Source organism: Oncorhynchus gorbuscha, linkage group LG14, assembly GCF_021184085.1.
Source record: "Oncorhynchus gorbuscha isolate QuinsamMale2020 ecotype Even-year linkage group LG14, OgorEven_v1.0, whole genome shotgun sequence".
NCBI lineage: Eukaryota > Metazoa > Chordata > Actinopteri > Salmoniformes > Salmonidae > Oncorhynchus > Oncorhynchus gorbuscha.
The window spans coordinates 74,952,310-74,975,513 of record NC_060186.1 but is presented as its reverse complement, the minus strand read 5'-3'; the positions used below and the strand labels follow the sequence as shown (position 1 = coordinate 74,975,513).

General features: G+C 47.1%; 1 protein-coding gene across 5 annotated transcripts in view; it reads right to left on the bottom strand.

The window, feature by feature from the left end:
- The window catches only part of LOC123995404 (ryanodine receptor 3-like), a 295,285-nt gene extending 277,157 nt beyond the window's left edge, over window positions 1–18,128 (bottom strand). For all 5 annotated transcript variants that reach the window (XM_046298980.1, XM_046298984.1, XM_046298981.1 and 2 more), the window contains exon 1: window positions 18,022–18,128. In XM_046298980.1, the coding sequence (XP_046154936.1) occupies window positions 18,022–18,069 (48 nt within the window). In that variant the 5' untranslated portion in view covers window positions 18,070–18,128. The remainder of the gene's footprint in view (window positions 1–18,021) is intronic.
- Between the last annotated feature and the right edge of the window lie 5,076 nt (window positions 18,129–23,204).

The following is a 23,204-nucleotide window of genomic DNA, read 5'->3' as shown; positions in this document are numbered from 1 at the left end:
TTGGCCTCGATTGCTTATCCAATGATTCCTAACATTTTCCTCTTCAGTATTCAGTTGATGCAAGCAAATAATAAACAAATAAAAGAAGACAGTCAAAGGTAACAGTAAAATACTCCTGATTAAAACATGAACAGCTTTTGTGCGTACTATGAAACGTTCAATGCAACCTTTAATGAAACTGGTATCCTCCCCAGGCCCAAACAAACCCACATCTCAGCAGTACAGATCCTATTTCAGTCCTCTCCATTGATTAATGAAGGCAATTATTTATCTTGAGAGTCACCTCACGTCTCACGCCGTTGTACTTACGGTGATACTGTAGCTAATTCAAGATGAGATCTACTCTATTCAACCCAACACCCACGTGGTAAGATGAAGCTCTCATTCACAATGCCCACACGAATGGATCTCCTTCGGGGCTAATTGAGAAGGAAAAGCACAAGACAGAGAGGCAAAGCTCAGGGCCTCAAATAGAACATATCGCAACAACAACTTTGGGTAAAATTGTAGCCTGCAGTTATAATCTTTATAGATTGCTATAAGCAGGTATAATGCTTTACAACTTGGTATAAACAGGAATAATGATTTTTAATTTGGTATAAGCAGGTATGAGATTTTGTTCTAATAGAAAGGAAATTGAAGATTTGACTGAACATGTGACTTCACCAGGGAAACCTCCAGACTGTAGTAATAGGTCAGGGTACCCTCTGTATTAATAGGTCAGGGTAATCTCTGTAGTAATAGGACAGGGTAATCTCTGTAGTAATAGGACAGGGTAATCTCTGTAGTAATAGGACAGGGTAATCTCTGTAGTAATAGGACAGGGTAATCTCTGTAGTAATAGGACAGGGTACCCTCTGTAGTAATAGGACAGGGTAATCTCTGTAGTAATAGGACAGGGTACCCTCTGTAGTAATAGGTCAAGGTAACCTCTGTAGAAATAGGTCAGGGTAATCTCTGTAGTAATAGGACACGGTAATCTCTATACTGTATTAATAGGTCAGGGTAACCTCTGTAGTAATAGGACAGGGTAATCTCTGTAGTAATAGGACAGGGTAATCTCTGTAGTAATAGGACAGGGTAATCTCTGTAGTAATAGGACAGGGTAATCTCTATACTGTATTAATAGGTCAAGGTAACCTCTGTAGTAATAGGACAGGGTAATCTCTATACTGTATTAATAGGTCAAGGTAACCTCTGTATTAATAGGTCAGGGTAATCTCTATACTGTATTAATATGTCAAGGTAACCTCTGTAGTAATAGGTCAGGGTAATCTCTATACTGTATTAATAGGTCAAGGTAACCTCTGTAGTAATAGGACAGGGTAATCTCTGTAGTAATAGGACAGGGTAATCTCTGTAGTAATAGGACAGGGTAATCTCTGTAGTAATAGATCAGGGTAATCCCTGTAGTAATAGGACAGGGTAATCTCTATACTGTATTAATAGGTCAGGGTAACCTATATACTGTATTAATAGGTCAGGGTAATCTCTATACTGTATTAATAGGTCAGGGTAATCTCTATACTGTATTAATAGGTCAGGGTAATCTCTATACTGTATTAATAGGTCAGGGTAATCTCTGTAGTAATAGGTCAGGGTAATCTCTATACTGTATTAATAGGTCAGGGTAACCTATATACTGTATTAATAGGTCAGGGTAATCTCTGTAGTAATAGGTCAGGGTAATCTCTATACTGTATTAATAGGTCAGGGTAACCTATATACTGTATTAATAGGTCAGGGTAATCTCTGTAGTAATAGGTCAGGGTAATCTCTGTAGTAATAGGTCAGGGTAATCTCTGTAGTAATAGGTCAGGGTAATCTCTGTAGTAATAGGTCGGGGTAATCTCTGTAGAAATAGGTCAGGGTAATCTCTGTAGTAATAGGTCAGGGTAATCTCTGTAGTAATAGGTCAGGGTAATCCCTGTAGTAATAGGACAGGGTAATCTCTGTAGAAATAGGTCAGGGTAATCTCTGTAGTAATGGGTCAGGGTAGGGCTCTAGATTATCTTTCCTAGGGTAGGGCTCTAGAGTATCTTTCCTAGGGTAGGGCTATAGATTATCTTTCCTAGGGTAGGGCTCTAGAGTATCTTTCCTAGGTAGGGCTCAGGGTAATCTTTCCTAGGGTAGGGCTCTAGAGTATCTTTCCTATGGTAGGGCTCTAGATTATCTTTCCTATGGTAGGGCTCTAGATTATCTTTCCTAGGGTAGGGCTCTAGAGTATCTTTCCTAGGGTAGGGCTCTAGATTATCTTTCCTAGGGTAGGGCTCTAGATTATCTTTCCTAGGGTAGGGCTCTAGAGTATCTTTCCTAGGGTAGGGCTCTAGAGTATCTTTCCTAGGGTAGGGCTCTAGATTATCTTTCCTAGGGTAGAGCTCTAGAGTATCCTTCCCAGGGTAGGAGCTCCAGAGAAGCATACAGGGCTAAAATAAAGAATAACAATAATGTAACCAAACAAAGGTGTTTTAGGAAGGTTGCAACAGAGCTAAGCAAGAGATCCCACCCTGCCTAAGTAACTGAATAGGGAAACACTGCCAGCCCAAAATCAAAGTAAAGTAAGTAAATATTAGGCACCAGAGAAGCAGACACCCTGTCCATCTACGTAACATTGCAAAAATCAGAAACTTTCTGTCCAAAAATGATGCAGAAAAATTAATCCATGCTTTTGTCACTTCTAGGTTAGACTACTGCAATGCTCTATTTTCCGGCTCTTTCCTTCAGTTAGTGCTAAATACGGCTGCTAGAATCTAGAACCAAAAAATTTGATCATATTACTCCAGTGCTAGCCTCTCTGGCTTCCTGTCAAAGCAAGGGCTGATTTCTTTTACTGCTAACCTACAAAGCATTACATGGGCTTGCTCCTACCTACCTCTCTGATTTGGTCCTGCCGTACATACCTACACGTACGCTACGGTCACAAGACGAGGCCTCCTAATTGTCCCTAGAATTTCTAAGCAAACAGCTGGAGGCAGGGCTTTCTCCTATAGAGCTCCATTTTTATGGAACGGTCTGCCTCCCATGTCAGAGACGTAACTCGGTCTCAACCTTTAAGTCTTTACTGAAGACTATCTTTCAGTGGGTCATATGATTGAGTGTAGTCTGGCCCAGGAGTGGGAAGGTGAACGGAAAGGCTCTATCTGTCTCTGCCTGGCCGGTTCCCCTCTTTTCACTGAGATTCTTTGCCTCTAACCCTGTTACGGGGCTGAGTCATGGCTTGCTGGGGCTCTCTCGGTCCCTGGGCTCTAGGTGGGTTGATTCACTGTTGTGGTCGGCCTGTCTGGGTTCCCCCCTTGGGTTGTACCGTGTCGGAGATCTTTGGGGCTATACTAGGATGGTAAGTTGGTGGTTGAAGATTTCCCTCTAGTGGTGTGGGGGCTGTGCTTTGGCAAAGTGGGTGGGGTTATATCCTTCCTGTTTGGCCCTGTCCGGGGGTGTCCTTGTCCTGAGTCTCAGCCTCCAGTATTTATGCTGCAGTAGTTTATGTGTCGGGGGCTAGGGTCAGTTTGTTTATCTGGAGTACTTCTCCTGTCCTATTCAGGTGTCCTGTGTGAATCTAAGTGTGCATTCTCTAATTCTCTCCTTCTCTCTTTCTTTCTCTCTCTCGGAGGACCTGAGCCCTAGGACCATGCCCCAGGACTACCTGACATGATGACTCCTTGCTGTCCCCAGTCCACCTGGCCATGCTGCTGCTCCAGTTTCAATGGCCTGGGCCCTAGGACCATGTCCCAGGAACAAGGACTCCTTGCTGTCCCCAGTCCACCTGGCCATGCTCCTGCTCCAGTTTCAACTGTTCTGCCTTACTATTATTCAACCATGCTGGTCATTTATGAACATTTGAACATCTTGGCCACGTTCTGTTATAATCTCCACCCGGCACAGCCAGAAGAGGACTGGCCACCCCACATATGCTCTCTCTAATTCTCTCTTTCTTTCTCTCTCTCGGAGGACCTGAGCCCTAGGACCGTGCCCCAGGACTACCTGACATGATGGCTCCTTGCTGTCCCCAGTCCACCTGACTGTGCTGCTGCTCCAGTTTCAACTGTTCTGCCTTATTATTATTTGACCATGCTGGTCATTTATGAACATTTGAACATCTTGGTTATGTTCTGTTATAACTCTACCCGCACAGCCAGAAAGGACTGGCCACAAGCCCGGTTCCTCTCTAGTAAAGGTTTTGGCCTTTCTAGGGAAGCCACCGTGCTTTTACACCTGCATTGTTTGCTGTTTGGGGTTTTAGGCTGGGTTTCTGTACAGCACTTTGAGATATCAGCTGATGTACGAAGGGCTATATAAATAAATTTGATTTGATTTGATTTGATGACTAGCCCCTAGGGGAGGACAGTGATGACTCTGAGCCCCTAGGACAGTGATGACTCTGAGCCCCTAGGGGAGGACAGTGATGAATCAGAGCCCCTAGTGGAGGACAGTGATGACTCAGAGCCCCTAGGACAGTGATGACTCTGAGCCCCTAGTGGAGGACAGTGATGACTCTGAGCCCCTAGAGGAGGACAGTGATGACTCTGAGCCCCTAGATGACTCTGAGCCCCTAGTGGAGGACAGTGATGACTCTGAGCCCCTAGTGGAGGACAGTGATGACTCTGAGCCCCTAGTGGAGGACAGTGATGACGCTGAGCCCCTAGTGGAGGACAGTGATGACTCTGAGCCCCTAGTGGAGGACAGTGATGACTCTGAGCCCCTAGTGGAGGACAGTGATGACTCTGAGCCCCTAGTGGAGGACAGTGATGACTCTGAGCCCCTAGTGGAGGACAGTGATGACTCTGAGCCCCTAGGGGAGGACAGTGATGACTCTGAGCCCCTAGGGGAGGACAGTGATGACTCTGAGCCCCTAGGGGAGGACAGTGATGACTCTGAGCCCTAGGGGAGGACAGTGATGACGCTGAGCCCCTAGTGGAGGACAGTGATGACGCTGAGCCCCTAGGGGAGGACAGTGATGACTCTGAGCCCCTAGGGAGCCCTAGGACAGTGATGACTCTGAGCCCCTAGGGGAGGACAGTGATGACTCTGAGCCCCTAGGGGAGGACAGTGATGACGCTGAGCCCCTAGTGGAGGACAGTGATGACGCTGAGCCCCTAGTGGAGGACAGTGATGACTCTGAGCCCCTAGTGGAGGACAATGATGACTCTGAGCCCCTAGTGGAGGACAATGATGACTCTGAGCCCCTAGGGGAGGACAGTGATGACTCAGAGCCCCTAGGGAGGACAGGATGACAGCCCCTGGGGAGGACAGTGATGACTCAGAGCCCCTAGTGGAAGACAGTGTTGACTCTGAGCCCCTAGGGAAGGACAGTGATGACTCTGAGCCCCTAGTGGAGGACAGTGTTGACTCTGAGCCCCTAGTGGAGGACAATGATGACTCTGAGCCCCTAGTGGAGGACAATGATGACTCTGAGCCCCTAGGGAAGACAGTGTTGACAGCCCCTGGGAAGGACAGTGACTCTGAGCCCCTAGTGGAGGACAGTGTTGACTCTGAGCCCCCCTAGTGGAGGACAATGATGACTCTGAGCCCCTAGTGGAGGACAGTGATGACGCTGAGCCCCTAGGGGAGGACAGTGATGACTCTGAGCCCCTAGATGACTCTGAGCCCCTAGTGGAGGACAATGATGACTCTGAGCCCCTAGTGGAGGAAAGTGATGACTCTGAGCCCCTAGGGGAGGACAGTGATGACTCAGAGCCCCTAGTGGAGGACAGTGATGACTCAGAGCCCCTAGTGGAGGACAGTGATGACTCAGAGCCCCTAGTGGAGGACATGATGACGCTGAGCCCCTAGGGGAGGACAGTGATGACTCAGAGCCCCTAGTGGAGGACAGTGTTGACTCAGAGCCCCTAGGGGAGGACAGTGATGACTCAGAGCCCCTAGTGGAGGACAGTGTTGACTCTGAGCCCCTAGGGGAGGACAGTGATGACTCTGAGCCCCGAGAACAGTGATGACTCAGAGCCCCTAGTGGAGGACAGTGTTGACTCTGAGCCCCTAGGGGAGGACAGTGATGACTCTGAGCCCCGAGAACAGTGATGACTCTGAGCCCCTAGGGGAGGACAGTGATGACTCTGAGCCCCTAGCGGAGGACAGTGATGACTCTGAGCCCCTAGTGGAGGACAGTGATGACTCTGAGCCCCTAGGGGAGGACAGTGATGACTCTGAGCCCCTAGTGGAGGACAGTGATGACTCTGAGCCCCTAGTGGAGGACAGTGATGACTCTGAGCCCCTAGTGGAGGACAGTGATGACTCTGAGCCCCTAGTGGAGGACAGTGATGACTCTGAGACCCTAGTGGAGGACAGTGATGACTCTGAGCCCCTAGTGGAGGACAGTGATGACTCTGAGCCCCTAGGGGAGGACAGTGATGACTCTGAGCCCCTAGTGGAGGACAGTGATGACTCTGAGCCCCTAGTGGAGGACAGTGATGACTCTGAGCCCCTAGTGGAGGACAGTGATGACTCTGAGCCCCTAGTGGAGGACAGTGATGACTCTGAGCCCCTAGTGGAGGACAGTGATGACTCTGAGCCCCTAGGGGAGGACAGATGGTGATTCTGACCCTCTCCTGGAGGATAGTGATGACTCTGAGCACTGTCATGTCTGCAATACCACAGGTAAACCTGGGCATGGATCAACACCTGTCATATCTGCAATACCACAGGTAAACCTGGCCCCAAACACACAACAATGGTTTATTCCAAACTTTAAAGGACCAATTTCAGTTTTCTGATAAAGACAGATTATTAATAAATTTATAGGACTAATCTGGATTCAGGAAGCTGGCCCACACACCATTACCTGTCTGTGGTACCACAGAGGCACAGACAGTCAGACACCCTTGGATGAAATCCACCTGGCTGAAATCCACCTGGCTGCAAACCAATCTCAAGTGGCTCTGGCCCAGCAGTTTAAATCCTCTCATTTTCATTTCAACAGGATGAAAGAGCTCTGGAGAGACGGGGAGTCAAACAATGGTATTTTAATTGTCATAGAAACCACTGCCGACCACCTCTACTACCCCAAATGTATCCTAGTGTTCTCTCACCAACCCTGTGACATGACAGAGATCCCCAAAGACATGCAATCATCTTTTTGTGGACAAAGTGGTCAGATTTGTAATGAATTTGAACAGCAGCAGTGCAAATAAACTGTTTAAACACTGGGAAACATTTAACAAAACGGTGTAATTTTTGTGTCAAACACAGCAGATATTTGTACATTTGTTTTGTATATATCTTGGTCAAAAAGCCTAAAACAAAGATGAGTCATCGTACAATAACTGCAAAGTGAATCACTGAGATAGAGTAATGTAATCAAACAACATAATTAATATTCAAACTGCTTCTAACAGACTCTCCACAGTGTTGCTCCTACAGCTATCCTCGTCTTATTCTCCACAGTGTTGCTCCTACAGCTATCCTCGTCTTATACTCCACAGTGTTGCTCCTACAGCTATCCTCGTCTTATTCTCCACAGTGTTGCTCCTACAGCTATCCTCGTCTTATTCTCCACAGTGTTGCTCCTACAGCTATCCTCGTCTTATACTCCACAGTGTTGCTCCTACAGCTATCCTCATCTTATTCTCCACAGTGTTGCTCCTACAGCTATCCTCGTCTTATACTCCACAGTGTTGCTCCTACAGCTATCCTTGTCTTATTCTCCACAGTGTTGCTCCTACAGCTGTCCTCATCTTATTCTCCACAGTGTTGCTCCTACAGCTATCCTCGTCTTATTCTTCCACAGTGTTGCTCCTACAGCTATCCTCGTCTTATACTCCACAGTGTTGCTTATACTCCTTATTCTCCACAGTGTTGCTCCTACAGCTATCCTTGTCTTATTCTCCACAGTGTTGCTCCTACAGCTATCCTCATCTTATTCTCCACAGTCCTGACAATATCTTCATGCCCTATAAAACTCTGCGGTAGCAAGCTGTTTATTACCTAATGGTGCTAAAATGCCACTGGTCTTGTGCTATCTGCCCAGCTGATGCAATGATGACCCATGGTGTGGTGTGGGCGGGAGCCAGCAAGCAAGGGAGCGCGTGTACAGTGTGTATACATGGGCTTTGGCAGCATCTGTTTTTGTTTTGAAGAGGCTAAATATAAAGAGCTCTCCTATGAAATGTAGAATGCTTCCAGAACAACATCATCTCCAAATAAGCATTGTGCTGCAGCTACTGCTGCAGCTACTGCTTCAGCTACAGCTACAGATACTGCTACAGCTACAGCTACAGCTACAGCTCCAGCTACTGCTACAGCTACTGCTACAGCTACTGCTACTGCTACAGCTGCAGCTACTGCTACTGCTACAGTTACTGCTACAGCTACTGCTAGGGGGGGGGGCGAGACGACAACGACTAGGCTAGGGACTAGGAAAAGCACCTAGGCTAGGGACTAGGAAAAGCACCTAGACTAGGGACTAGGAAAAGCAACTAGGCTAGGGACTAGGAAAAGCACCTAGGCTAGAGACTAGGAAAAGCACCTAGGCTAGGGACTAGGAAAAGCACCTAGGCTAGGGACTAGGAAAAGCACCTAGGCTAGGGACTAGGAAAAGCACCTAGGCTAGGGACTAGGAAAAGCACCTAGGCTAGAGACTAGGAAAAGCACCTAGGCTAGGGACTAGGAAAAGCAACTAGGCTAGGGACTAGGAAAAGCACTTAGGCTAGAGACTAGGAAAAGCACCTAGGCTAGGGACTAGGAAAAGGACCTAGGCTAGGGACTAGGAAAAGCACCTAGGCTAGAGACTAGGAAAAGCACCTAGGCTAGGGACTAGGAAAAGCACCTAGGCTAGAGACTAGGAAAACCACCTAGGCTAGGGACTAGGAAAAGCACTTTACCTGGGATTAAAGGTGTAGATACCGGGCGTTTAAAGGTGCATCTACCTACACAACTCTGCATATCACCCCTTGAGTTAATGACAAGTATGACATCACAACCACAACATTTGATATCATTGGAATAGAAATATATGTGTGACTGACAAAATAATGGAAACACTTAAGTAGACGAGGTATACAAAGTATATTGAACGCAGGTGCTTCCACACAGGAGTGGTTCCTAACTTAATTAAGCAACGAAATCCCATCATGCTTAGGTGCATGTATAAAAATCCTGGGCACACCATTATTTGGGCCATTATTTTGCCTATCGTGGCTATGCCCCCATAGAATGACAATGCCCCATATCCACAGGGCAAGAGCGGACACTGAATGGTTTTATGAGCATGAAAACGTTGTAAACCATATGCCATGGCCATCTCAGTCACCAGACCTCAACCCAACTGAACACTTCTAAGAGGTTCTGGAGTGGAACCAGAGACACCGCTTTCCATCACCATCAACAAAACACCAAATTATCTCATTTATTGTGGAAGAATGGTGTCACATCCCTCCAATAGAGTTCTAGACACTTGTAGAAGATATACCAAGGTGCATTAAATCTGTTTTGGCTCGTGGTGCCCACTATTATTTGTAAGTCACTAAATGACTTAAATGTAAATGTAATGTAAATGTAACACACTTTATGTTGGTGTTTCCTTTATTTTGGCAGTTACCTGTAGTTTTAGTGCTGAGCGATTAGTGCTTTTGAGGTCGGTTTAAAAATAATCACGGTATACGATTTCAATAATTTTTTAAAACATTAACGAAATGTATTATGAAATAACAACATTAAAATGATTTTAGAGCTTTTAATGGACATTCCAAAGCCAAAAATAGTGAACATTCAATTGCCAAAACATTGAAAATATTGAATATTGTCTCTGTCAGGTCTACATTGGGTAGACATCAATAGAAGAAACAGGAAATTACTAAGAAATAATAAAATAATTCAGTTGAGTTTATTACTTAGTTTTTATTTGATGACTTTATTATTTTGCATTCCTTAAAGTCACCATCTCATCTCTGTTCAGGTAGAAGCAACCAAAAAGCCAGACAACTTTCTTTCTGCTCCCCATACTGTACTGTCTTCAGTCATCCTATTGAGCTGGGCTAGCCTGCCTAAGCATGCTGCAGAGCTGTCTGACGAAGTCATTTGACGAGCTCTTCAAAGTAGATAAGGAATCATTTCACAAACGTTCTATAACTTTCTCATCTGTTGTGTACATTTCCTCTCTATGCAAGTTTGTGTGTTTCTAACCTAACATAGTAAATTAATCTGTCTGAGATGGGGAAAAAAACAGGCGCAGTGGATTGTGGGTATTTTAGTTAATTACCACGTTCTTGCACTGAATTTGGTTGAATATTGCTCAATGAAAACTCAACTCCCTTCTGCCCAGGGTCCCATAAATGATTTTATTTCCCTCTAGAGAAACGGGCACACAAAACACTAACTACATTTCAAGTAATTGAATGTGGGTCAATTAGTTGCTTTTAATAACCGAAAAAATACGAAATGTCGGTTAATCGCTCAGCACTACTGTATATCCAAGCAGTTGAACTTCTGACTCCACAATCACACTTTGTAACTGAGATGATGAACAAGTCCAATTTCACGGAAATGCTACAAATTCGTACGTGTTGTTTTCCATTTGCCAGGACTGCAACCTCATTAGCAATTATTACAAAAATCTACACCTCTTGTGAATACACATCAGTTGATGTGCAACATAAATTACCTTATTTTGTTGTTGTGTTGATAGTTCTTCCAATTATATTCTGTTGGCCTGCAACACCATTACCGATTCAAAAAGAAACGCTCTTCCACCTGTTGCTAATACTCATCAGACTGCAATACAAGGAGTTCTGTCATCTTTAATATTCTGAACATAGACAGCCATGATGCCTGAAATAGCGCCACGGACAAAATATTCTATCAGCGAAATAATAAGGCCATACAATTCAACAGCTGCCAATGCTGCAGATAAAAGCGACAGCCATTTGAATTCTGTAACCAGGTTTCCATCCAACCTTTTTATGGAGTAAAGTAGGCTTCATGTTGGATAAAAATGTTTAATGCGCCAGGTCTGATGGAACAAGAACATTTGTTAGTAGACTTTCCAAATGTCGACAAAACAAAATACTATAGACACGGCGGGATCTTTTTGTGTTGGTAAATTAATTATGCGATATTTATCGGTGGAAACGTTTTTATGTGCAAATATTGATTTAATAACCATCAAGTAAACTTGGGAGGCACGCGATGACATGTTTTGTGACCATCACATTACGACTCATCGGGAAAGCATGCAGTTTATTAGGCTACAGATGAAATACATGATGATAAACTTCACAGGGTGGTGAAAGTGCACGGTGATGAGCTTGATGCTCCTTATTGAAGGTCTTATTCCGACGACATGATCATGGCTGTCGTTTGTCCATAATAATCTCATCATGTATATAGGCTATACCCACACTGTATCTGCAAACTGTTGGGGCACATTCGCTATTTAACGCAACATTTTTGGGAGGTGAGAAAATCATCAGTAGAGTTGAACATGCAATGGAAACACATTTAACTTGTATTTTTGCATTCAGTACATGGGAATTTAAGAACAAAATGCATTTGTTTATGTGCACTACGTCATCACGCACAGTATTTAATCCGCAGCAAATCAATTAGATGGAAACAAATCCCTTGTGGGAAAATGCGCGTGATGTTTTCATGCGGATTTTAGAATATTATCTAGAAAATATGTAGCCAGTTGGATGGAAACGTAGCTTGTGTCTGTTCTGGACAATTTAAAGAACTACAAAGTCTTCAATTCGCACCTAACTTCGAACGGGTGGGTATCATTTGTGGAACGTTCTAACAGGAATCTGTTCCAAAAACTTCGTAAAGTACAAGGTTGCTAAAAAACAACGGATACAAAGTAGCATGATCAATTCAACTAGCTGCCTAATAGGCATTAACTCATCACGTAGCGTATTCTTAATGTTTGTCCATAGGGTAGCAGAGTGAGGACAGACATTTGCCAGGAATAAACGTGGTGAGTGAAAAACCTAATTAAAATAGTCCACTCCCTACCCGGTACCTTATTCTGGGGGTATCCTTCATATTGAAGTTGTCATGGTGATGTAACGCGTCCCTCTATCCACTCAAAATCCTTTTCCTTAATTCCTCCCGACTGAGAGACCTAGGTATATGAGAGGCCCAGGGCTCTGCCAGGCTTATCACTTTTACACCTCAACAGCATAACACACTCCGGCCTCGATCCCCAGATCTGGTGGCATGCTGATAATTTAATCATATCCTAGACCTTACACATCTTGGAAGATCCGTTGATCGTTCTAAATACCAGGGCTTGTTGAGGATGTTGATCATGCACTTCAGATATTTGAAGATATCCTGAAGAATAAATCAACATCTAAAGATACACATATAAAATATGAATGGACATAAAGACTATCTCTTGGAATAATATAATATCTGTAATGGTACATCAACCAAAATGACAAATTATACACATCACATTAACTCAATTATGAATGACATATAAATCATATCTAATAACACATTTCAAATTAAATTAACACTGACGTGCATGTTTATGTATCGACTGACTATTGATAGTATTTTGTGACAGACTAAAGCCTGATTAGACTTATTGACATAATGTCATGTGTACTTGGTGTCACATTCTGTCCATCGTTCGTATGTGTTTTCCTTGTTTTAGTGTTGGTCAGGAGGTGAGCTGGGTGGGCATTCTATGTTGTGTGTCTGGTTTGTCTATTTCTATGTTTGGCCTGATATGGTTCTCAATCAGAGGCAGGTGTTAGTCGTTGTCTCTGATTGAGAACCATATTTAGGCAGCCTGTTTTGTGTTGGGTTTTGTGGGTGATTGTTCCTGTCTCTGTGTTTGCACCAGATAGGACTGTTTAGGTTTTCACTTTTCTTGTTTTGTATAGTCTGTTCATGTATAGTCGTCTTTATTAAAAACATGAATAACCACCATGCTGCATTTTGGTCCGCCTCTCTTTCACCAGAAGAAAACCCTTACAGAATCACCCACCACAACAGGACCAAGCGGCGTGGTAACGGGCAAAAGCAGCTGCAGGAGAAGGAACAGAGGCAGCAGCAGAAGGAACAGCAACAGCGAGGTCAGGATTTCGGGACATGGGAGCAGAATCTGGACTATACAACTTGGGAGGAGATAGACAGGTGGGCGGTCAACCCAGGGAGAGTGCCGGAGCCCGCCTGGGATTCGATGGAGCAGTGTGCGGAAGGTAGAGTGTGGCAGAGCCAGGAGTCAGACCTGAGCCAACTCCCCCTGTTTACCGTAAGGAGCCATGGATGGAATTGGAGCTGTCGGCGAAGCTGAGTGCTGAGTCTGAGAGTGTTGAGGATGTATTGGACAGAGTAGAGAGAAAGCTGTTGGTTTGGCATAGTATGCACGGCATTCGCCCTGAGGAGCGTGTTAGCTGTCCGATGTCACCCGTGTCAGTTCCTCCTACTCAGCCTGAAACGTGTGTTGGAGTTCCGGGGGATTTGATGACGGCTATACACACCAGGTCTCCAGTACACCTTCACAACCCGGTGTGTCCTGTTCCTTGCACTCACCCGGAGGTGCGTGGCCCGGTACCACCAGTGCCGGCTCCCCGCACCAGGCGGTTTCTCCGTCCCATCAACACAGGTGCTCCCGCCTGTCCGGCGCTGCCAGAGTCTCCCGCCTGTCCGGCGCTGCCAGAGCTCCCTCTCCTCAGTCCAGAGGCACCAGCGCTCCTCAGTCCAGAGGCGCCAGAGCCTTCCTCTCCAGTGCCGCCAGTGCTGCCAGTCTGCCCAGCGCCGCCAGTCTGCCCAGCCCCATTCCAGAGGCGCCAGTCTGCCCAGCACTGCCAGGGCCGCCAGTCTCCCAGTGCCGCCAGTGCCGCCAGTCTGCCCAGCGCCGCCAGAGCCGCCAGTCTGCCCAGCGCCGCCAGTCTGCCCAGCGCCGCCAGTCTGCCCAGCGCCGCCAGTCTGCCCAGCGCCGCCAGTGCCGCCAATCTGCCCAGCGCCGCCAGTGCCGCCAGTCTGCCCAGCACCGCCAGTCTGCCCAGCGCCGCCAGTGCCGCCAGTCTGCCCAGCGCCGCCAGTCTGCCCAGCGCCACCAGTCTGCCCAGCGCATCCAGTCTGTCAGGATCAGTTAGATCCGCCAGTCAGCCAGGATCCGCCAGTCAGCCAGGATCCGCCAGTCAGCCAGGATCCACCAGAACTGCCAGTCTGCCAGGATCCGCCAGTCTGCCAGGATCCGCCAGTCGGCCAGGATCCGCCAGTCGGCCAGGATCCGCCAGTCAGCCAGGATCAGTTAGATCCGCCATTCAGTCAGGATCCGCCAGTCAGCCAGGATCCACCAGAAGTGCCAGTCAGCCAGGATCTGCCAGAACTGCCAGTCGGCCAGGATCCGCCAGTCAGCCAGGATCCGCCAGTCAGCCAGGATCCGCCAGTCAGCCAGGATCCGCCAGTCAGCCAGGATCCGCCAGTCAGCCAGGATCCGCCAGTCAGTCAGGATCCGCCAGTCTGCCAGGATCTGCCAGTCGGCCAGGATCAGTTAGATCCGCCAGGATCCGCCAGTGTGCCAGGATCCGCCAGTCTGCCAGGATCCGCCAGTCTGCCAGGATCTGCCAGTCAGCCAGTCAGCCAGGATCCGCCAGTCGGCCAGGATCCGCCAGTCTGCCAGGATCAGTTAGATCCGCCATTCAGCCAGGATCCGCCAGTGTGCCAGGATCCGCCAGTCGGCCAGGATCTGCCAGTCAGCCAGGATCAGTTAGATCCGCCATTCTGCCAGGATCCGCCAGTCGGCCAGGATCCGCCAGATCTGCCAGTCGGCCAGGATCTGCCAGTCGGCCAGGATCTGCCAGTCTGCCAGATCTGCCAGTCGGCCAGGATCCACCAGTCGGCCAGGATCTGCCAGTCTCCCAGGATCTGCCAGTCGCCCAGGATCTGCCAGTCAGCCAGGATCAGTTAGATCCGCCAGTCTGTCAGGATCCACCAGTCAGCCAGGATCCGCCAGAAGTGCCAGTCAGCCAGGATCTGCCAGAACTGCCAGTCGGCCAGGATCCACCAGTCAGCCAGGATCCGCCAGTCTGCCAGGATCTGCCAGAACTGCCAGTTGGCCAGGATCTGCCAGTCAGCCAGGATCTGCCAGTCAGCCAGGATCCACCAGTCTGCCAGGATCAGTTAGATCCGCCGGGATCCGCCAGTGTGCCGGGATCCGCCAGTGTGCTCCGCCAGTGTGCCGGGATCCGCCAGTGTGCCAGGATCCGCCAGTCTGCCAGGATCCGCCAGTCAGCCAGGATCTGCCAGAACTACCAGTCAGCCAGGATCCGCCAGAACTGCCAGTCAGCCAAGATACGCCAGTCAGCCAGGATCCGCCAGTCAGCCAGGATCCGCTAGTCAGCCAGGATCTGCCAGGATCTGCCAGTCGGCCAGGATCCACCAGATCTGCCAGTCGGCCAGGATATGCCAGTCAGCCAGGGTCTGCCAGTCAGCCAGGATCAGTTAGATCCACAATTCAGCAAGAATCCGCCAGTCTGCAAGGATCCACCAGAAGTGCCAGTCAGCCAGGATCTGCCAGATCCGCTAGTCAGCCAGGATCTGCCAGTCAGCCAGGATCTGCCAGTCAGCCAGGATCTGCCAGTCAGCCAGGATCAGTTAGATCCGCAATTCAGCCAGAATCCGCCAGTCTGCCAGGATCCGCCAGAAGTGCCAGTCAGCCAGGATCTGCCAGTCAAACAGGATCTGCCAGTCAGCCAGGATCTGCCGGAACCACCAGCCAGCCAGGATCTGGTAGATCCATCAACCTGCCTGAGCTTCCTCTCACTCCTGAGCTTCCTCTCACTCCTGAGCTTCCTCTCACTCCTGAGCTTCCTCTCGGTCCCGAGCTTCCTCTCGGTCCCGAGCTTCCTCTCCCGAGCTTCCCCTCGGTCCCGAGCTTCCCCTCGGTCCCGAGCTTCCCCTCGGTCCCGAGCTTCCCCTCGGTCCCGAGCTTCCCCTCGGTCCCGAGCTACCTCAGTCCAGTGGGGACCGTTGTTAGGTTTCCTAGGCCAAGGTTAGCGGCGAGGGTCGCCACTCAAGGGACACTAAGGAGGTGGACTAAGACAATTATGGCGTGGGGTCCACGTCCAGCGCCAGAGCCGCCACCACGGACAGATGTCCACCCAGACCCTCCCCTATAGGTTTAGGTTTTGCGTTCGGAGTCCGCACCTTGGGGGGGGGGGGGTTCTGTCACATTCTGTCCATCGTTCGTATGTGTTTTCCTTGTTTTAGTGTTGGTCAGGACGTGAGCTGGGTGGGCATTCTATGTTCTGTGTGTCTGGTTTGTTTATTTCTATGTTTGGCCTGATATGGTTCTCAATCAGAGGCAGGTGTTAGTCATTGTCTCTGATTGGGAACCATATTTAGGTAGCCTGTTTTGTGTTGGGTTTTGTGGGTGATTGTTCCTGTCTCTGTGTTTGCCCCAGATAGGACTGTTTAGGTTTTCACTTTTCTTGTTTTGTATAGTCTGTTCATGTATAGTCGTCTTTATTAAAAACATGAATAACCACCACGCTGCATTTTGGTCCGCCTCTCTTTCACCAGAAGAAAACCCTTACACTTGGGGCCCGGGGGGGGGAACCCCTCCTGGAATATGTCTGTTGTCATCAGATAATCAGGATGCCATTGAGTGGTGTGAGTGTCGGGAATCTGAGAGCCATCGGGGTCAGCATATCACAGGCCTGTTAAATACTGGTGGCCGACCTGTCACCTGTCAAACAGCCACCACTGGGTTTTCTCTCTATGATAACGTACTGTACGCTACGGATCTAAAACCAACTCTAGATAATGCTATGGTACAAATCAATTATGCTCACTTAATCATTTGGATCAACATCCAAATTCAAGTTGCTCCTAAGAGCGAAAACCAAACCACCAAATGTAATGTGTTATTCTCCATCGTATAACAGTTTATAGACAACATCATGTCTAAGATTTCACAAATGATCCAAACTCCAAGCATTAGGCATAAGCCTCTTAATAGAGGTCATTATCTGAATGTACACAAGCTATAGTCTACAACCAGTAGCCCATTGACAAGGTGTTACCCTGATGCCTTTAGGAACCATACTGAATTAGTTGGGTTATAGGTGACACACACATCTCCAGTGTCCCAAGGTGGTAAAGGCTCGTCCAGACTAGCCGATATGTCAATGGTCAACCAACTATGATGGATGTTTATTCACACCAGGCCAACATACATACTGTACATCATATCTTTAACAAAAAAATAACTGCCTTGTACCCCAACATCTACCCTATGTAGCCTATGGTAAGAAACCGATCTGCGGTGTCCACTAAAATAGCTGAGCCTTGCCTGGGGTTCTCTAAGTGTGAACAGAACTTATTAAAACATCTCAGCCCGTGTCAATGCAAAGCACACAGGTAAAAATAGCTTCAGCTTTTCGCTTGACGATTAAATCAACAACAGCCTATCAGAAAAGGACGTTTACAACCCACACGCTGATAGACAACCCGAGGGAGAAAAAAAAACAAGAAACCTTATGTTCATCAAGCTTAATCTATAAATAATTGTCATTATAGAGGCCAGTAGATCTGACAACACGACCATACTCCAAACGAATCATATTAGAAAGTTCCTATAAAAATCACAACTTTTATCCTGCATTGTGTTTTAAACATTTGGTAATGGTTATGTAGGCCCATAAATGTGCCCCTTGCACTTACAGCTGGGACTTTCATTTAAATCCCAGTGTGGCGACAGGTGCTCGGGGAGCCAAAATGCCGCTAGTTCACTGCGCTGCAGCCCATAACGTGCACCATACACTTATAGGACAATTTCTCCAAAAAGGGCAGAATCTCATGCATTATATAAAACGCCACAAAATAAAACTGCACAAAAAAACATATATTTTAAGACAGAGCATTAGAATAATTTTGAAAGTTGTAATATCCAGATCTAGCATTAGTCCAGGTATTCAAGCAAAGGACACTCTTTCTTTCTCTCTCTATCCAGCATCAGTTGTAGCAATATAAAACCACATCCACACTCGATACAAGAAAAAAAAACACGCTTTTGTTATGCATAAAAAGTAGGCAAATAATGTATCTACTTACAGTTCGCAAGAACTGTATATCATCTTCCCCTTCTCCGCCCTCAGCCATGGCTGTGAAGGAGCCTGTTTAGACTCTGAAAGACACCACTGACTAGAGAGGCAGTAGGCTAGATAGAAACGCGATGCTTTGCCTCTCCTGCCGATATTAGCATGGAGCTAATTCCACAACCATATAGGGCAGACCGGGTAAGCCCTCCGCGCCCACTGCACACCACACCGCGTACTGTCATTCAATGCCTACCCTCCACGGTCCGTGGACTCCCTGCCGCTGCCAATGCCAGCAGTGCGCTACGGTGGGTTCGAGAGGAGAGGAGCGCGCCTCGGCCAGCGGACGAGGATGAGGAGAGTGAGGATGTTAAATGATGCTGAATGGAATGACAACGTCTGTCACTGTCAATCCGCGGGAATTCAAGTTTAAAACGCTGGAGTCAGCAGTTTAGTGGCGATATTAAGAATGGGTCAGAACGGAGAATTTAATGACAATACTTGTGTTGAATACACAGTTGGCGTGGAGGCACATCTCTCTCTCTCCCACTCTTTATCTCTCTCTATCTGTTGAGATGGAACAGACAGTTCAACAATATATAAAAGTGTTTCATTTTGCTTTTGAATTCTTGAAAACAACTATAGCCTAAGAATCGTAATATTCTCAATTGAAAATAGATGACCTTGTCTGCAAGGACGACTGTCCGCTCAACACGCTATTATTCTCTTTGTTCTGGTGTATCTTTACGCCGTTTTAAAGAAACAAAACACTATATATGCTCCATAGCCTACCTACTGTTTCTACAACATCCCAACCACTGCCCCGGGCTACATTGAGGGAAATTGATAACTTTAGCTCAATCTGGTTGGTTGACAAAGGCTGCCTGCTTACCCGAAGTTATTTACCCTAAACCTTCAAGGGGTGTAGTTAGTGCCACCGTATAACAAACGTAGCCAACATAGTTCTTGAAGAAACACGTGTCCAGCGAACATATGATGCTGTGAAAGCAGCGCACAGTGTTGTTGAAGACACTGCTGACATCTAGTGGACTAGGATGTAACAGAGTGCAACAAGACAAGGCCACTTTAAATATATTTATATATATATATATTTTAACCAGACAGGTCAGTTAAGAACCAATTCTTATTTGCAATGACATCTACTCCAGCCAAACCCCAACGACGCTGGGTCAATTGTGCTCCGCCCTATGAGATTCCCAATCACGGCCGGATGCAATACAGCCCGGATTTGAACCAGGTACTATAGTGACACTAAGATGCAGTGCCTTAGACAGCTGCGCCATTTCCTGGTTGCTAAAATTAGAATAGCTCTCCTAATTTAAGTTTAAATGAGACAAAACAAGCAGAAATTGTGTTGAAAATCATTGTACCCTCTGATTCGCTGTGAATTATATTTTCCATAATCAAAAATATTGTATTGTCAGCTGTTTGAAGCTGCCGTACAAAACCAGAAGTAAAATAATCCAAATGAAACGTAAGAATGGGAAGCATAGAAATAGTGCACATAGAACATAGACTTGCTTTCAATGCATATGATAGATCTATAACTCACATTTCAATGTGATTTTATTGGGTAGCCCAAAAAGTTACATATTGTAGCTTTAATGGACACTCACGGCAAATGCGTCCCCCCGGTGGTTAAGGAAGGAAACTGCACCCTGTGTCGCCTTCTAGCTGCACTTGGTTGAATACTTGACGGGCTGATTGCTTGAATTACCTTTAACAGTCAGTGGTGGAAAGGTATACAATGGTCAATTACAATTGTAAATTACTCACGTAAAAGCCAGTAAAATACTACTTGATTCAAAGTCTAAAAGTATTTGGTTTTACTTATAGACAGGGCGGTTTGAGCCCTGAATGCTTATTGGCTGACAGCCGTGGTATATCAGACTGTATACCACGGGTATGACAAAACATGTATTTTTACTGCTCTAATTACGTTGTTAACCAGTTTATAATAGCAATAAGGCACCTCTGGGGTTTGTGATATCTGGCCAATACACCACCGCCAAGGGCTGTATCCAGGCAGTCAGCAACAAGACCATCCCTTAGCCGTGGTATATTGGCCATTTTACCACACCCCCTCGTGTCTAATTGCTTAAATATACTTAAGTATCAAAAGTAAATGTAATTGCTAAAATATATACTTCAAAATCAAAAGTAAAAGTAAAAGTCTAAATAATTTTGGATTCCTTATAATAAGCAAACCCAGTGGCGGTTCTAGCTTGTTTGCAGATTATCGCTGAACCGATCGCTGCAGCTGATGCAGATTATCGCTGAACCGATCGCTGCAGTTGATGCAGATTATCGCTGAACCGATCGCTGCAGCTGATGCAGATTATCGCTGAAGCTGATGCAGATTATCGCTGAACCGATCGCTGCAGCTGATGCAGATTATCGCTGAACCGATCGCTGCAGTTGATGCAGATTATCGCTGAACCGATCGCTGCAGCTGATGCAGATTATCGCTGAACCGATCGCTGCAGCTGATGCAGATTATCGCTGAACCGATCGCTGCAGTTGATGCAGATTATCGCTGAACCGATCGCTGCAGCTGATGCAGATTATCGCTGAACCGATCGCTGCAGTTGATGCAGATTATCGCTGAACCGATCGCTGCAGTTGATGCAGATTATCGCTGAACCGATCGCTGCAACTGATGCAGATTATCGCTGAACCGATCGCTGCAGTTGATGCAGATTATTGCTGAACCGATCGCTGCAACTGATGCAGATTATCGCTGAACCGATCGCTGCAGTTGATGCAGATTATCGCTGAACCGATCGCTGCAGTTGATGCAGATTATCGCTGAACCGATCGCTGCAGCTGATGCAGATTATCGCTGAACCGATCGCTGCAACTGATTCAGATTATCGCTGAACCGATCGCTGCAGTTGATGCAGATTATCGCTGAACCGATCGCTGCAACTGATGCAGATTATCGCTGAACCGATCGCTGCAACTGATGCAGATTATCGCTGAACCGATCGCTGCAACTGATGCAGATTATCGCTGAACCGATCGCTGCAGCTGATGCAGATTATCGCTGAACCGATCGCTGCAGTTGATGCAGATTATCGCTGAACCGATCGCTGCAACTGATGCAGATTATCGCTGAACCGATCGCTGCAGCTGTACATAGTCCATCTGTAAATAGCCCACCCAATCTATCTACCTCATCCCCATACTGATTTTAATGTACTTTTCTGCTCTTTTGCACACCAGTATCTCTACTTGCACATCATAATCTGCTCATTTATCACTCCAGTGTTAATCTGCTAAATTGGAACTATTCGCTCCTATGGCCTATTTATTCCCGACCTCCTCATGCCTTGACAGCACTCCAAACTTCTCTCCCACATTTTCCAACGTGGAAAATATTTCCTGAAGGGCTGAGGTTGCAGCATCAACAATGACATTGAAAAATGTCACCACCAGCGTGTTCAGGGCATCACTCAAAGGCTCATCAAATGATTTGTATGAAAAGAGCCACTTTGTAGACCTCAGCCTTTTTTTGTTGTAGAACAACTGCTACATTCATACCCTCGCAAATATCCTCGGCTGACGTTTGTGCTTTAGCAAGTATCCTCAGCTGACGTTTGTGCAGTCATTTTTTTATTTATTTTATTTTACCTTTATTTAACTAGGCAAGTCAGTTAAGAACAAATTCTTATTTTCAATGACGGCCTAGGAACAGTGGGTTAACTGCCTGTTCAGGGGCAGAACGACAGATTTGTACCTTGTCAGCTCAGGGGTTTGAACTTGTAACCTTCCGGTTACTAGTCCAACGCTCTAACCACTAGGCTACCTTGCCTCATAAAGCCCGTTGCCCTGTAGCTGCTGAGACCTCTCTCTGTCTGTCTGAGAAAACTGACTGCAAAATCCACATGCATCCTGGGTGACGGCATCAGCTTGCTCACATGTTGGATCTGGCTCCAGATGTCATACCACACCACCGTACAGATGCTGAAGAGGTATGATCCCACCTCCTCTGACAAGGAGCCTCAATCTTCATCACAGGGTCTTTGGTTTGATCCCTCACCTCAATCAGTGCCTCTCTCACTGCTGTCTGATACCTCAGTGTCTCTCTCACCACTGCTGTCTGATACCTCAGTGTCTCTCTCACCTCTGCTGTCTGATACCTCAGTGTCTCTCTCACCACTGCTGTCTGATACCTCAGTGTCTCTCTCACCTCTGCTGTCTGATACCTCAGTGTCTCTCTCACCACTGCTGTCTGATACCTCAGTGTCTCTCTCACCACTGCTGCCTGATACCTCAGTGTCTCTCTCACCACTGCTGTCTGATACCTCAGTGCATCTCTCACCTCTGCTGTCTGATACCTCAGTGTCTGATACCTCAGTGTCTCTCTCACCTCTGCTGCCTGATACCTTAGTGTCTGATACCTCAGTGTCTCTCTCACCTCTGCTGTCTGATACCTCAGTGTCTGATACCTCAGTGTCTCTCTCACCTCTGCTGCCTGATACCTTAGTGTCTGATACCTCAGTGTCTCTCTCACCTCTGCTGTCTGATACCTCAGTGTCTCTCTCACCTCTGCTGCCTGATACCTCAGTGTCTCTCTCACCTCTGCTGTCTGATACCTCAGTGTCTCTCTCACCTCTGCTGCCTGATACCTCAGTGTCTCTCTCACCTCTGCTGCCTGATACCTCAGTGTCTGATACCTCAGTGTCTCTCTCACTGCTGCCTGATACCTCAGTGTCTCTCTCACCTCTGCTGTCTGATACCTCAGTGTCTCTCTCACCTCTGCTGCCTGATACCTTAGTGTCTGATACCTCAGTGTCTCTCTCACCTCTGCTGGCTGATACCTCAGTGTCTCTCTCACCTCTGCTGCCTGATACCTCAGTGTCTCTCTCACCTCTGCTGCCTGATACCTCAGTGTCTCTCTCACCTCTGCTGTCTGATACCTCAGTGTCTCTCTCACCTCTGCTGCCTGATACCTCAGTGTCTCTCTCACCTCTGCTGTCTGATACCTCAGTGTCTCTCTCACCTCTGCTGCCTGATACCTCAGTGTCTCTCTCACCTCTGCTGCCTGATACCTCAGTGTCTGATACCTCAGTGTCTCTCTCACTGCTGTCTGATACCTCAGTACCTCTCTCACCTCTGCTGTCTGATACCTCAGTGTCTCTCTCACTGCTGCTGCCTGATACCTCAGTGTCTCTC